Source organism: Rhinopithecus roxellana, chromosome 19, assembly GCF_007565055.1.
Source record: "Rhinopithecus roxellana isolate Shanxi Qingling chromosome 19, ASM756505v1, whole genome shotgun sequence".
NCBI lineage: Eukaryota > Metazoa > Chordata > Mammalia > Primates > Cercopithecidae > Rhinopithecus > Rhinopithecus roxellana.
The window spans coordinates 23,818,228-23,833,861 of record NC_044567.1 but is presented as its reverse complement, the minus strand read 5'-3'; the positions used below and the strand labels follow the sequence as shown (position 1 = coordinate 23,833,861).

Sequence of the window (15,634 nt, the reverse complement as noted above, 5' to 3'; positions counted from 1 at the left end):
TGGCTCACGCCTGTAATCTCAGCACTTTGGGAGTCCAAGGTGGGGGGATCACCAGGTCTGGAGATTGAGATCATCCTGGCTAACACAGTGAAACCCCCTCTCTACTAAAAATATAGAAACTTAGCTGGGCATGGTGGCACACACCTGTAGTACCAGCTACTCGGGAGGCTGAGGCAGGAGAATCACTTGAACCCAAGAGGAAGAAGTTGCAGTGAGCTGAGATCGTGCCATTGTACTCCAGCCTGGGCAGCAGTGAGACTCCGTCTCAAAAAAGAAAAGGAAAAAAAGCAAAGTTGGCTGGGTGTGGTGGCTTACACCTGCAATCCCAGCACTGTGGGAGGCTGAGGTGGATCACCTGAGGTCAGGAGTTCAAGACCAATCTAGCCAACATGGTGAAACCCTGCCTCTACTAAAACAAAACAAAACAAAACAAAAATATATATATATACAAAAATTAGCCGGGCATGGTGGTGTGTGCCTGTAATCCCAGCTACTTGGGAGGCTGAGGCAGGAGAATTGCTTCAACCCAGGAGATGGAGGTTGCAATGAGCTGAGATCGCACCACTGCACTCCAGCCTGGGTGACAGAGCGATACTCTGTCAAAAAAAAAAAAAAAAAAAAAGCAAAGTCTATATCCTTTATATTCTAGTTGTAAAGTTTCATTTTAGAAATTTGACAGATTCTTTTGAGGGAGTGTAACATTAAAAGGGTGGGGTTTTGAGTTTTTAGATTTTGGCTGGGCACAGTGGCTCACGCCCATAATCCCAGCACTTTGGGAGGCCAAGGCAGGTGGATCACAAGGTCAAGAGTTCGAGACCATCCTGGTCAACATGGTGAAAACTTGTCTCTACTAAACATACAAAAAATTAGCTGGGCGTGGTAGCGCACGCCTGTACTCTCAGCTACTCAGGAGGCTGAGGCAGGAGAATCTCTTGAACCCGGGAGGCAGAGGTTGCAGTAAGCCAAGATCACGCCACTGTACTCCAGCCTGGTGACAGAGTGAGACTCTGTCTTTTTAAAAAAAAAAAAAAAGAAAGAAAAAGAAAAAAGCTTAGATTTTACTCTTTTTTTTTTTTTTTTTTTTTGAGACGGAGTCTCGCTCTGTCGCCCAGGCTGGAGTGCAGTGGCCAGATCTCAGCTCACTGCAAGCTCCGCCTCCCGGGTTTACGCCATGTAAGATAAAAATTTTTACCTCCCCCAATTTGAAAGCTGCTTTTCAGAAGTGTACTGTCCTGTTTTCTTTCCTAAAGCATATTCTTTTATTTAAAAAGGTTAATAGTGGCTGGGCGCAGTGGCTCATGCCTGTAATCCCAGCATTTTGGGAGGCCAATGTAGGTGGATTACCTGAGGTCAGGAGTTCGAGACCAGCCTGACCAACAATGTGAAATCCCGACTCTACTAAAAATACAAAAATTAGCTGGGCATGGTGGCAGGTGCCTGTAGTCCCAGCTACTTGGGAGGCTGAGACAGGAGAATTGCTTGAACCTGGGAGGTGGAGGTTGCAGTGAACCGAGATCGTGCCACTGCACTCCAGCCTGGGCGATGGAGCAAGACTCCGTCTCAAAAAAAGAAAAAGTTAATAGTGTTATAGACTACACTGAAACTACTTTGTTTTTTCTTGAGTAGGTTTACAACTTAGTAAAGTATTACTAAGTAAAATAGAGGTCACTTGAACCTAAACACTGCAACACCATGACACTCTATTAGACCTAGACAGCTACTAAGTGACTAGTGACTACTAACTGCTAGTGGGTAGTATGTACAGCATGGATACATTGGACAAAGGGATGATTCACATCTGGGTGGGATGGAGCAGGATAGCATGAGATGTCATCATGCTACTCAGAACAATGGCAATTTAAAACATAAATTATTTCTGGATTTTTTTATTTAATATTTTTGGACCACAGTTGACCACAGTTAACTTAAACCACTGCAGATAAGAGGGAACTACTGTATAAGTTTTGTTAATGTATCTTGAAAGTCTAAAATTTTTCCAAGAAGTTTACTCTTTATTTTTTAGTTGACAGATAATTATTGTATATATTCATAGGGTACATAGTGATGTTTTGATACATATGATGTTTATTGATTAGACAGAGTAATTAGCATATCTGTCATCTCAAACATTTATCTCTTTGTATAGGGAACATGTAATCTCCTTCTAGTTATTTGAAATGATGTAATATTGTTAACTATAGTCATCCTACTGTGATATAAAAGATTAGAACTTATTCCTGCCGGGCGCGGTGGCTCAAGCCTGTAATCCCAGCACTTTGGGAGGCCGAGGTGGGCGGATCACGAGGTCAGGAGATCGAGACCATCCTGGCTAACACGGTTAAACCCCATCTCTACTAAAAAACTACAAAAAACTAGCCAGGCGAGGTGGCGGGCGCCTGTAGTCCCAGCTACTCCGGAGGCTGAGGCAGGAGAATGGCGTAAACCCAGGAGGTGGAGCTTGCAGTGAGCTGAGATTTGGCCACTGCACTCCAGCCTGGGCGACAGAGCGAGACTCCGTCTCAAAAAAAAAAAAAAAAAGAACTTATTCCTTCTATCTAGCTGTAATTTTATATCCTTTAACAAATCTCAGCCAGGCGCAGTGGCTCATGCCTGTATTCCTAGCACTTTGGGAGGCCACGGTGGGAGGTTTTCTTGAGCTCATGAGTTGGAGACCATCGTAGGCAACATAGCAAGACCCCATCTATACTAAAATTAAAAAAGAAAAAAATTGACCAGGCATGGCAGCACACACCTGCAGTCCAAGCTGCTTGGGAGCCTGAGGTGGGAGAATCACTTGAGCCCAGGAGGTCAAGGCTGAAGTAAGCCATGATCACACCACTGCCCTCCAGTCTGGGTAACAGACTGAGGTCCTGTCTCTCAAAAAAACAAGACAAAAAACAAATATCTCCCTATTCCTACCTTCCTCCTCCCCTTCCCATCTGCTAGTATCCTCTGTTCTACTTTTTATTTTTATGAGATTAACTTTTTTAAGCTTCCACATATGAGCAAGAACATGTGGTGTTTAACTATATTTTTTATTTATTTCACTTAAGGTAGTGTCCTCAGTTCCATCCATGTTGCTGTGAATAACAGGATTTCATTCTTTTTTGTGGCTGTTCAGTATTCCATTGTGTATATGTACCACATTTTCTTTATCCAGTCATCTGTTGTTGGATACCTAGGTTGATTCCATATCTTATTGAGAATAGTGCTGCAATAAACATAGGGGTGCCCAATGTCTCTTCAATATAATGATTTTCTTCAAGAAAGTAACTCCACATATCTTTATTTAGGCTTCTACTATAAAAATACACAGTTGGCCCTCTGTATTTATGGGTTCTGCATCTGTGGATTCACCCAAGTGTTAATCAAAAATATTTGAAAAAAATTGCTTCTGTACTCAACATGTGCAGATTTTTTCTTGTCGTTATTCCCTAAACGTTTTTCTTGTCGTTATTCCCTAAAGTTATTACAGTGTAACAACTATTTGCATAGCTTTGCATCATATTGGCCATTAAAGTAATCCAGAGATTATTTAAAGTATAAAGGAGGATATGCATAGGTTATGCAAATACTAAGCCATTTTATATCAAGGACTTGAGCATCCATGGATTTTGGTATCTGAGGGAAGTTCTGAAAGCAATCACCCATGGATACCAAAGGACAACTGTACCATTTGATATACTTGTCCTGGAATACTACAGTTGCACCAGATTATTGCCTGAAGACAATTACTAGGCCACAGTGCAGGGAGAATAAACTCCAACAGAGCTCAGTGGTCACACTGAGCTAAAGCGATAAAGTTTAGGGAAAGTCCGTGGCAGCTAGAATTTGCAAGACAGAGTACTAGAGAGGATGGAGCTGCATAGAGAGGAAGCTCCAGGTATCTGCATAGGCGTCCCCTTGAGTTTTTGGTTCAGTACTGATAGGCATATACATGAGAGGAAGCTACATATGACCAATAAGTAGGCAGAAAAATTCCTAGAGTTCACAAATGTCTGGGAATAGTTTGAGTTGCCAGCAGCCAGAAGGGAAAAGACTTCATAACACATGGGGTACTTGATACAATAATCAGTAGAGTTTCACCTTTGTATGGGGGATAAAACAGCCCTAGATTAAAGGCTGCTCTTGACTTTCCCTAACAAGGGTAAGCCTCAAAATAATGAACTGGTTCCAAGTACCCTAACTGCATTCACAACAAAATTCAGTAACCACTGACTTAATGCTCACAATGTCTAGTATCCAATCAAAAATTAGCAGGCATGCAAAGAAGAGAATTTAACCTTTAATACAGAGGAAAATCAATCAATAGAAACAAAACCAGAAATGACAGAGATGTTAGAACTGGCTAGCAGACAAGGATTTTTAAAATACCTTATGTTTTATGTTCTGTAAGTTCAAAGAAGATAGAAGAAAACATAAGCATACTGAAAAGAGAAACAGAAGCTATTTTTAAAATACCTATGTGAAATATCTCGATATGAAACAAAAAATACACTGGATGGATTAGACACTGCAAAAGGAAAAGTTGGTGAACTTAAAATCTTAGAAATAAAAATTATCCAAAATGAAGTGTAGAGTGAAAAAAAAGAGTACCAGTGACATGTGGAGTAACATAAAGTAGTCTAATAAAGTTGTAATTGGAGTCCAAGAAGAAAGTGTTTGGAGGCAGAAGAATATACATATTTAGAGAAATAATGGCTGAAAAATTTTCAAGTTTGATAGAAACTGTAAGCCCACAGGTCCAAGAAGCTTAATAAAACTCAAGCAAAATACACACAACAGCACATTATAATCCAATCCAAAGTCGCTAAAAGGGGAACATTACAGAGATAGGACAATAGCATATTTTTTCTTCAGAACTATGCAAATCAGAAAATAATGAGAAGCCGTTTTTAACAAAAGAAAAAAACCTATCAATTTAGAATTCTTGATCAAGAGGGACAGTCTCTCAAAAATGAAGATAGTGAAGGCTTTTCAGAAAAAAAAAAAAGCTGAAAGAACTCATTGCCAGCAAACCTGCACTACTAATATTAAAGAAAGTTCTTCAGGTAGAAGGAAAATGATACCAGATGGAAATTTAAATCTACATAAGAAAATGAAGAGTGCCAGAAATGGTAAATCTGTGGGTAAATACAGTATCTTTTAAAAGATAATCTTTTGGGACAAAATGGAAATCTGAATAAAATATGTAGATTATTTAATACTAATGTACTATGTTAATTTCTTAATTTGACATAAGCTATAGTACTATAAGATATTAGGGGAAATTGGGTAAAGGGTATAAGGAATCTCTGTACTATCTTTGGAACTTTTCTGTAAATCTAAACTTATTTCAAAATTGTAAACTTATTTAAAATTAAAAGATAATGTACTGTTTAAAGCATAATAAAATGTTTTATGAGTTTATAGCATGTATAAAACTAAAATACATGGCAGCAATCACATAAAGGACAATAAAAGGAAATGGAAGTATATTGTGGTATTTTTACATCATATGTGAAGTGGTATAATATTATTTTAAGGTAAACTAATAAGGATGTATATCATAAACCCTAGAGGAATCACATACACACAAAGACATAGCTAATAATCCAGTAGTGGAAATAATATGGAAGCATTAGTGAGGGGGGGTGGGGAAACTTGATTGATCCAAAAGATAAAAAGAAAATGGGACAGATAGGGGAAAAAAAAAGCAAGGTGGTAGTCTTAAACCCAATCACAACAATAACTACGTTAAATGTAAATGGTCTAAACATTGCAATTAAAAAGCAGAGATTACCAGACTGGATAAACATGAAAGAATGAACTACTCATAAACCTTTCAACATGAATGAATTCTAAAAGTATACTAAATGAAAAAAGTCACAAGTCATTACATAATATATGATAATATTTATATGAAATTCTATAAAGGGCAAAACAGAAAGCAGATCAGTGGTTGCCAGGGCCAGCAATGGAGGAAAGAAATTTGCTATAAAGGGATAAGAAGGAACTTTTGAGGGTAATGAAAATGTTCTATAATATGATGGTGGTTACATTACTATATATGTCAAAACTCATCTACTTGTACACTGAAAATGTATGGATTTAATGAATGTAAGTTCACTAAAACTTTGAGATCACACAGCTGATTATATGCATTACGTAATTTAAGGAATGTGAAGCTAAATAAAACTTTTAATGAAATGAAAAAAATCAGTACTGAAAAACAAAATAAAATCTCTACCCTAAAAATATGTATATTCAAACTTAGAAGTTAGTATGATGTTTAAAATGAGCTTTAATTATCTACTAAATTTTATAATATATTTTAAAATTATTAGGTTGAACTAAAACGACGATACAATGACCACCATTCAAAATTGAGAGGTCTTTTACCTGGCCGTCAGTGGTATGAAATTCAAGCTTACAGGGCCTTAAACCAGGCCCTTGGTAGGTAAGTGGAGTGAAATTTAATATAATATAATATTATCTGTGACAGGGCTATATATATAAAGCTAGTTTTGCTACTTTACTCTTTATAATTAATTTGGTAAGATTTTATTTAACTGGGACTGTAAGAACAGGTATGGTTTCAATAATAGCTGTCACAAGTAGAATCTGAAAAGAGTAAATAAGAATAAGTTATTCTCAAAACAAAACTCACAATTTGCTATTGTTTTAGACAGTCTCACTCTGTCGCCCAGGCTGGAGTGCAGTGGCATGATCTTGGCTTACTGCATCCTCCACCGCCTGGGTTGAAGCAATTCTCCTGCCCCAGCCTCCTGAGTAGCTGGGATTACAGGCATGTGCCACCATGCCCAGCTAATTTTTGTGTTTTTAGTAGAGATGGGGTTTCACCATGTTGGCTGGGTCTGGAACTCCTGGCCTCAAGTGATCCACCCACCTCAACCTCCCAAAGTGCTGGGATTACAGGTGTGAGCTACTTGAGAGGCTGAAGTAGGAGGATTGCTTGAGCCTGGGAGGTGGGGGTTGCAGTGAACCGAAATCATGCCACTGCACTCCAGCCTGGGCAACAGAGCCAGACCCTGTCTTGAAAAAAAAAAAAATAATAATTGAAAAAGGGTTAAAACAAGCCATAATCATGGTCCTAAAGAATTAACGCCTACTAAACATTTAATCATGATACTCCTATTTCTAAATATTCTTATCCATTAAGATTTGTGCTTTGTGAAACTCATTTTTAAATCATCATTTTATACAGTCATGCATCACTTAATGACAGGGATATATTCTGAGAAGTGAGTTGTTAGGCAATTGTACTGTTGTGGGAACATTATAAAATGTACTTACAGAAACCTAGATAGTATAGTCTACTACACATCTAGGCTATATAGTATAGCCTATTGCTCCTAGATCACAAACCTGTATAGCATGTTACTGTACTGTAGACAATTGTAACACAAGGGTAAGTAATTGAGTATATAAATGTAGAAAAGGTACAGTAAAAATATTATATACAAATACAGTATATTAAAAATGGTACAAATGTACATTGCACTTACCAGGAATAGAGCTTATAGGGCTATAAGCTGCTCCGAGTGAGTCGACCGAGTAGTGAGTGAATGTGAAGGCCTAGGACATTACTGTACACTAACTGTAGGCTTTGTAAACACTGTACACTTAGTCTATAGTAAATTTATTTATTTTTATTTTTCCAAGAATAAATTACCGTGAGCTTACTCTAACTTCTTTTTGAGAGATGGGGTGTCACTGTGTTGCCCAGGCTGGTCTCAAACACCTGAGCTCAAGCAGTCCTCTCACCTCGGCCTCCCAAGTAGCTGGAACTCCAGGTACACGCCACTGTGCCCAGCTTACTGTAATTTTTTTACTTTATAAACTTTTAATCTTTTTTTTTACCTTTTTGACTCTTTTACAACACTTAGCTTAAAACACAAATTATTCAGCTTTACAAAAATAATTTTTATATCCTTATTCTATAAGCTTTTTCTATTTTTGAAATTTTTGTTTTTTATTTTTTTACTTTGTAAACTTTTCTGTTAAAAATGAAGACATGGGGAGCTCAATGGTTGATGCCTGTAATCCCAGGACTTTGGGAGGCCAAGGTGGGCAGATCACTTGAGGTCAGGAGTTCGATACCAGTCTGGCCAACATGGTGAAACCCTGTCCGTACTAAAAATACAAAAATTAGTTGGGTGTGGTGGCAGGTGCCTATAATCCCAGCTACTTGGGAGGCTGGGGCAGGAGAATTACTTGAACCCGGGAGGTGGAGGCTGCATTGAGCCTAGATTGCCCCACTGTACTCCAGCCTGGGTGACAGAGCGAGACTCCATCTCAAAAAAAAAAAAAAAAAAATGAAGACATGAACACTCAGGTAGTAGCCTAGGCCTACACAGGATCAGGAGCATCAATATCCCTGTCTTTTACCTCCATGTCTTGAATCACTGGAAGGTCTTCAGAACCAATAAATAACATGCATGGAGCTGTCATCTCCTATGATAGCAATGCCTTCTTCTGGAATTCTTCCTGAGGGATCTGCCTGAAGCTGTTTTATAGTTAACTTTTTTTTTTTAATATAAGTGAAAGGAGTACACTCTAAAATAATGATAAGAAGTACAATATAGTAAATACACAAACCAGTAACATAGTTATTATCATTATCAAGTATTATATACTATACATAATTGTATGTGCTATACTTTTATAAGACTAGCAGCACAGTAGGTTTGTTTACACCAGCATCACCACAAGCACTTGTAATGCATTGTGCTATAATGTTACAATGGTGACATCACTAGGTGATAGGAATTTTTCAGCTCCATTATAATTTTATGGGACCACTATCATATATGCACTACACATTGATGGAAACATCATTATGTGGTGCATTACTCTCCCTTAATTTCATATTGTAGGGCATCAACATCTAATTTATAAATGCTATAATTAGATTTTGTGCAAATTAAATTTTTTTTTTTTTTTTTTTTTTGAGATGAAGTCTCTCTGTAGCCAGACTGGAGTGCAGTAGCACAATCTCAGCTCACTGCAACCTTTGTCTCCTGCATTCAAGCGGTTCTTCTGCCTCAGCCTCTCAAGTAGCTGGCACTACAGGCTCGCACCACTACGCCTAGCAAATTTTTGTATATTTAGTAGAGATGGGTTTTCACCATGTTGGACAGGATGGTCTCGATTTCTTGATCTCGTGATCCACCTGCGTCGGCCTCCCAAAGTGCTGGACTTACAGGCATGAGCCACTGTGTTTGGCCTGCAAATTAATATTTTATATTCTCTGTGAAATTGTAATTAGCTTAACCATGTAATTATTTATTTCTTAGTGAAGCTGTAAGGCATTTGGATAATTCATAGAAACAGGCTGGGCCAGGTGAGGTGGCTCATGCCTGTAATCCCAGCCCTTTGGGAGGCGGAGGCGGGTGGATCACCTGAGGTCAGGAGTTTGAGATCAGCCTGGTCAACATGGTAAAACCCCGTCTCTACTAAAAATACAAAAATTAGCTGGGTGTGGTGGCGGGCACCTGTAGTCCCAGCTACTGGGGAGGCTGAGGCAGAAGAATTGCTTGAACCTGGTAGGTGGAGGTTGCACTGAGCTGAGATCATGCCACTGCACTCCAGCCTGGGCGATGGAGACTCCATCTAAAAAGAAGAAATAGGATAACAGTAAAATGAAAACATGACCAGTTGACATATTTGCACTTCAACCAGAAGTCCCACAACTAATCATGATCTTACCCAGTGAAATCAAAAATTTCGATTTTTCTGGTGTCTTGCGTACTTACATTAGCCCGTTTGTAAACCAGATTGCACGTGAGTTCAGATTTGTGTATAGCTTAGACATAGGTATATGTATATGTATGCATATATGTAAGCTATATGTATTTGTGTATAGCTTAGACATAAGACTACAACAACTAGATTTAAGCCCTAGAACATTTCACCCACTGTACTCCCCATCATTTTATTTATTATTATTATTATTATTATTATTATTATTATTATTATTTTGAGATAGAGTCTTGCTCTGTTGCCCAGGCTGGAGTGCAGTGGCGTGATCTCAGTTCACTGCAACCTCCACCTCCTGGGTTCAAGCGATTCTCCTGCCTCAACCTCCTGAGTAGCTGGGATTACAGGCACATGCCACCACACCTGGCTAATTTTTGGTTTGTTTTTTGTTTTTTTGTTTTTTTTTTTGAGGCGGAGTCTCGCTCTGTCGCCCGGGCTGGAGTGCAGTGGCCGGATCTCAGCTCACTGCAAGCTCCGCCTCCCGGGTTTACGCCATTCTCCTGCCTCAGCCTCCTGAGTAGCCGGGACTACAGGCGCCCGTCACCTCGCCCCGCTAGTTTTTGTATTTTTAGTAGTGACGGGGTTTCACCGTGTTAGCCAGGATGGTCTCGATCTCCTGACCTCGTGATCCGCCCGTCTCGGCCTCCCAAAGTGCTGGGATTACAGGCTTGAGCCACCGCGCCCGGCCTAATTTTTGTATTTTTAGTAGAGACAGGGTTTTGCTATGTTGGCCAGGCTGGTCTTGAACTCCTGGCCTCAAGTGATCCTCCCGCTTCAGGCTCCCAAAGTGTTAGGATTACATGCGTGAGCCACCACATCCAGCCACTCCCCATCATTTTAGAATGGTATTCTGCAAATGTTTTTCTTCAAACTGAGTGATTCAGGTCTACAGTTAAGCTACAGAGATCCTGCTCCCCTTTTCTTCCTAGAAATCCCATTTTACTTGGAATCAAGTTGCACTGCAGGTTATTGAAGCATCACATCTGCTTACTTTGTGTCTCCCTGCTGATTGACCTGTGTTTTTTTTCTGTTTTTTGTTTTTTGTTTTTTTGAATTTTAATATTCAGCTAATAGTTTCTAGGGGAACTTGAATATATTTTTGAAATTGTTTACTTTTAGTCATTATACTCAATTTTAAGAAAATATAAATATACTTACCTCAGTTGATTTTTCTTCCTTTTAGTATAAGCAATGCCTTGAATTTCAAGAAACCATGTGAAACAAAAGTTATGTTTGTATGCGGTTTTCTCGTTTACAAACCTTTTCCACATATCTCACTTGATTCTTCTACCAATCACTTCCAGTAGCAATGCATGTTGCTACTTGATGTTTTATTTGATTTGCTTTTTTTTTTTTTTTTGAGATGGAGTCTCACTCTGTCACCCAGTGCAGTGGCGCAATCTTGGCTCACTGCAACCTCCTCCACCCAGGTTCAAGCGATTCTCCTGCCTCAGCCTCTTGAGTAGCTGGGACTACAGGCACGCACTACCATGCCCAGCTAATTTTTATATTTTTAGTAGAGATGGGGTTCACCATGATGACCAGGCTGGTCTCAAACTCCTGACCTCAGATGATCCACCTGCCTCAGCCTGAGTTGTTTTTAAACTGGTTATGAGAAATTAAATTATTTTTCTAAGGCCATATGGCTACTAAATGGCCCTTTACATCTTGGTCCCATCCACTTCTAAAACTGTAATACTTGCTTTTTCATTCTTATGCTTTACCTCTAGCCACCGAATTTTTCACTATTAAACATAAGCATGTCACTGTTAAGCTATCAAACATGCTATATTCTTTCATTACGCTTTGCCTTGGCTTATACGTTATCATATAATTCATTTGGCAAATTTAGCAATCAAAACCTCATTGAAAGTCATGTCCTTTATGAGGACCTTTAAAACTTCTCCAACTAGAGTTATTTATACGTTAGTAAACCTATAGTATTTTGGTTGCTATCTGTATTATAGCACATATCTCATTGTATTGTAATAGCCTGTTTTCTTCCTTGAACATGAGTTACATGTTTTTACATTCTCAGCAACCAAGTCTCAAATGCTTGTTTAATGAAAAATGTGAGGTTCAGTGCTTTTTCCCGCCATACAACATTGCCCAGAGAACTTTTAGAGCTTCAAAACATGCTTTCCTGGAATATCATAAAAATCATGTATTTATAGTATTGATATATAATACTGTACTTTTAGTATTTTATTAATTTTTTTAAATGGAGAGCCCAGCTATCATTTTACTGATTTTCAGAGAATAATGCCAATAATTAATAATTTGTTACAAAGGAGCTTATCCTTTTAAAACCAATCAATAAGTAAAATTTTTAAAATTAAAAAAATAAAGATCAAGCAAATGTTTTATGTTATTTAATAAAACTCATAATGTATATTGATTGACAGAAAAGGTGCTTATACTCTGAGTCACTCTTCTTGTAAGGGATACAGAAGATCTAAAGTAAGCAGAAACCAATGGATTCTTTTTAATGTTAATTTTTTTAAGCACACATGGGACTGTTAAGAGTATTTGAAGTAATATAAGTCTATGAAATACAAGAACAGCCTTTGGAAACATACCAGATGGTTTTGCAACCAGGTTACAACTGCACTATGAGTTTCCTTACTAGTCTTTGTTGCTTTACTGAAAGCATAATCTTTGTCTCAAGTGGGCATATTCATTTAAGCAAGGCAGTTTGAAAACAATGGTAAAAAGAAAAGGTGAAATCTTATTTCTTTAAATTGTTTCATTAACAGAAGTACCTTTCTACCATACCACAGAATGCTTTAAACATAAATCAAACTGGAACCAAAATACAGTGGCACACTGACTTTCCATTGACTTTCAATATTCTTCTGTAGTGTTGACAATAGTCATCTTCCTATCCTTCCCAGTGTTATTATGGTCTGTTGCCTTGGAGCCTATAGGTTACTGTAAAATAATATCAAAAAATAATGCCCTATAAAATTTAGATTTTTTTTAGTCTTTGTAGAAAAATTGAACATTTATGTTACTCTTCACCCCCTCAAAATCCTATGATAATAAAGGAATGAAAATGTCAAACCTACAATGTTACAAAGAGAGAGAGGAGACAGTGACAGACAAGTAGTATCAACAAATTTTGAACACTGGAAAACAGATGAATGACTGAGTGACTTAGCAGGCAAGACAAAGCTGAAATTTAAATCTACATTGATGATAGTCAACAAGAACTTTCAGATTCATGGATGAAAAAGCCTAGGATTTGGAGCAATCTAAAATGTCAATGAAAGTGAGGTTTAAAAACAGGTGGTTTGGTTGCAAGTTAGTATAAGAAACAATTAGCCCCCTCTCTCACCCAGGTTTATTTCTGGAAAGATTGAACAACAGAGTCTCCATATTCTTCAACACCAGGCACAGCTGAGTATGTATTAAAGATGGAGGTTTATATTATATATGGGGATTCTACATACTGAATGTGAGAACTCCATTCCCCTTTTCTTTTTAGCTCTGAGCAGACTGACAATCAGTCTTACGTCTCCCAAGGGTGTAGAATTCCTCTTTAGGGAAACTGACCACCCCATGAGAAAGCATCTACAAATTGGCCTGGTTCCTACCAAATTACCCTATAGCAAACTTCCCAGCGTATAAGCTCTACCCATACATTCAGAGCTGCCAATCATTGTTTTAGTGCCTTACTCTTAAGTGCAGAGTCTTCACCAGATTGTCAAAGTCTCTAACATGAAAAACAGACCAAAACAACAACAAAAACAAAACAAATACAACAAAGCAAACAAAAACAGAGGAGAAGAACTCTGAGAAAATAGAAACAGCACAACAGACTAGAACAAGGATTGGCCAGTGCTTTCTATAAAGGGCCAGACAGTACAGTAGTCTCTCCTTAACCAGAGAAGATAGATTCCACAACTTCCACTAAATGCCTGAAACTATGGGTAGTACCAAACTCTGTGTATACTGTGTTTTTTCTATCTGATAACCAAGATGGCTACTAAATGACTAACAGGCAAAAAGAGTATACAGCGTGGACATGGTGGACAAAGGGATGATTAACATCCTGAGTGGGACAGCATGAGATTTTTATCATGCAGCTCAGAAAGGCATGCATTTTAAAATGTATGAATTATTTCTGGAATTTTCCATTTAATATTTTTGGACATTTGACCATGAGTAACTTTGACCACAGGCAAGATTGCAGCTGTAGGGGACTACTGTGTATGTTTTTTCCTTAATCCTCTTAAAAATGATCACTTGAGGTCAGCAGTTTGAGACCAGCCTGGCCAACATGGTGAAACCCCATTTCTACTAAAAATACAAAAATTAGCTGGGTATGGTGGTGCACGCCTGTAATGCCAGCTACTCAGGAGGCTGAGGGAAGAGAATCACTTGAACCCGGGAAGTGGAGGTTGCAGTGAGCCGAGGTTGCACCACTGTACATCAGCCTGGGCGACAGAATGAGACGCTTTCTCAAAAAAAAAAAAAAAAAGTGAAGACCATTCCTACACATTGGAGGCTGTACAAAAACAAGACATGGGTAATTTTTGTGGGCACTACAGGCTATAGTTTGCCAACCCCAGATAGGAGAAATCTTCAAAAAAATATTTATATGCATAGAGATGTACCATATTGCCTCCATGAAACAAGAACAAAAGAATAAGAAGTTCTTAGAAATTAACATGATACCAACAAATTTTAAATGCATAATAGGGCTTGGAAGATAAAATTGAAATTTTCCAGATCAAAAAGAGAAAGCGGGAAAGAAGAACTAGAAAATTAGAGGATCAGTATGCAATAACCAACTTCTGATAAATAGGAGGCCCAGATCATGAGAACAGAAAAAATAAAGGAAAGAAACATCTCAGAGAAATAACTCAAGAAAATTTCTCAGAATTGAATAACATGATTTCCTGATTGAAGGGGCTCACTAAGGCACAGGTAAAGGAGGAAAAGCTACAAAGCACTTCACTGTGTCCTTTCCAAGTACCAGCGGATAAAGAAAAAGTCTTAAAATCTTCCAAAGACAAAAAGACAGGTCTCTATCTCACAAAAGATAGAGAATCAGAATCACAACAGACTTCTGAAAAGCAACACTGAAACCAAAAAAATAGAAAAAATTGTCTTCAAATATTTTAGGGATATTTTGGATTTATAACTTAAGTTCTATTCAAGCCAAACTAACAAACTATAAGACAAAATAAAACCTTCAACATATAAGGACCTAAAACATTTGCTTCAAATGGACACTTTCTCAAGATGTTACTGGAAGATGTGCTCCATCAAAATAAAAAAAAAAAAAATTCAAAAAGGAATATCAAGGATGCAGGAAACTAGGGTTACAATCCAGAATAGAGGCAAAGATAATTCCTAAAACAACCAGGAAGGAAAACTGTGGGATGATAGCAGTGCAGCAAGTAGTCCAAATTGAGTTCAGAGGATGGAAGATTTGACCATACTGGGAAGAATTTTTACAGCTGTGGCATGGTTTGGGGATTAATTAATGATAGAAAACATTAAAAAATTAATCCATAAGAAGAAGAGGCAGTTATTAACTCCAGGGAAGGCAAAAAGTCTTGTACAATAAAGGAAATGTAATTATAGTGCACTCTGTGACTCAGTTGTTAATATTCCCAGGAAGGGATGGTGAAGTATCAGTGGTATAAGAGAAATAAACATCTTCCACAGGAGAGAATCAGTACGTAAGTTCTCAAGTTCAAAAACCAAGAAGTAGCAGTAGGATGAATATTCCTTAGAAAAATGGAGATAAAAACCAGAAGAGCTACCTAAAAAATTGAAAGCAATTGTTTCCGAGGAATGGGAATTGTAAACAGGAGGTGGGTGGGGAAAGGACAGTTACGTTTTTCACTGAAAACATAAA

The 15,634-nt window shown here is 38.0% G+C and overlaps 1 protein-coding gene across 1 annotated transcript in view; it reads left to right on the top strand.

The window, feature by feature from the left end:
• Nucleotides 1-15,634, top strand: part of BRIP1 (BRCA1 interacting protein C-terminal helicase 1) — a 183,703-nt gene that overhangs the window by 142,259 nt on the left and 25,810 nt on the right. Inside the window, exon 16 of the mRNA XM_030922502.1 lies at nt 6,327-6,439. Within this exon, the coding sequence (XP_030778362.1) occupies nt 6,327-6,439 (113 nt within the window). The remainder of the gene's footprint in view (nt 1-6,326; nt 6,440-15,634) is intronic.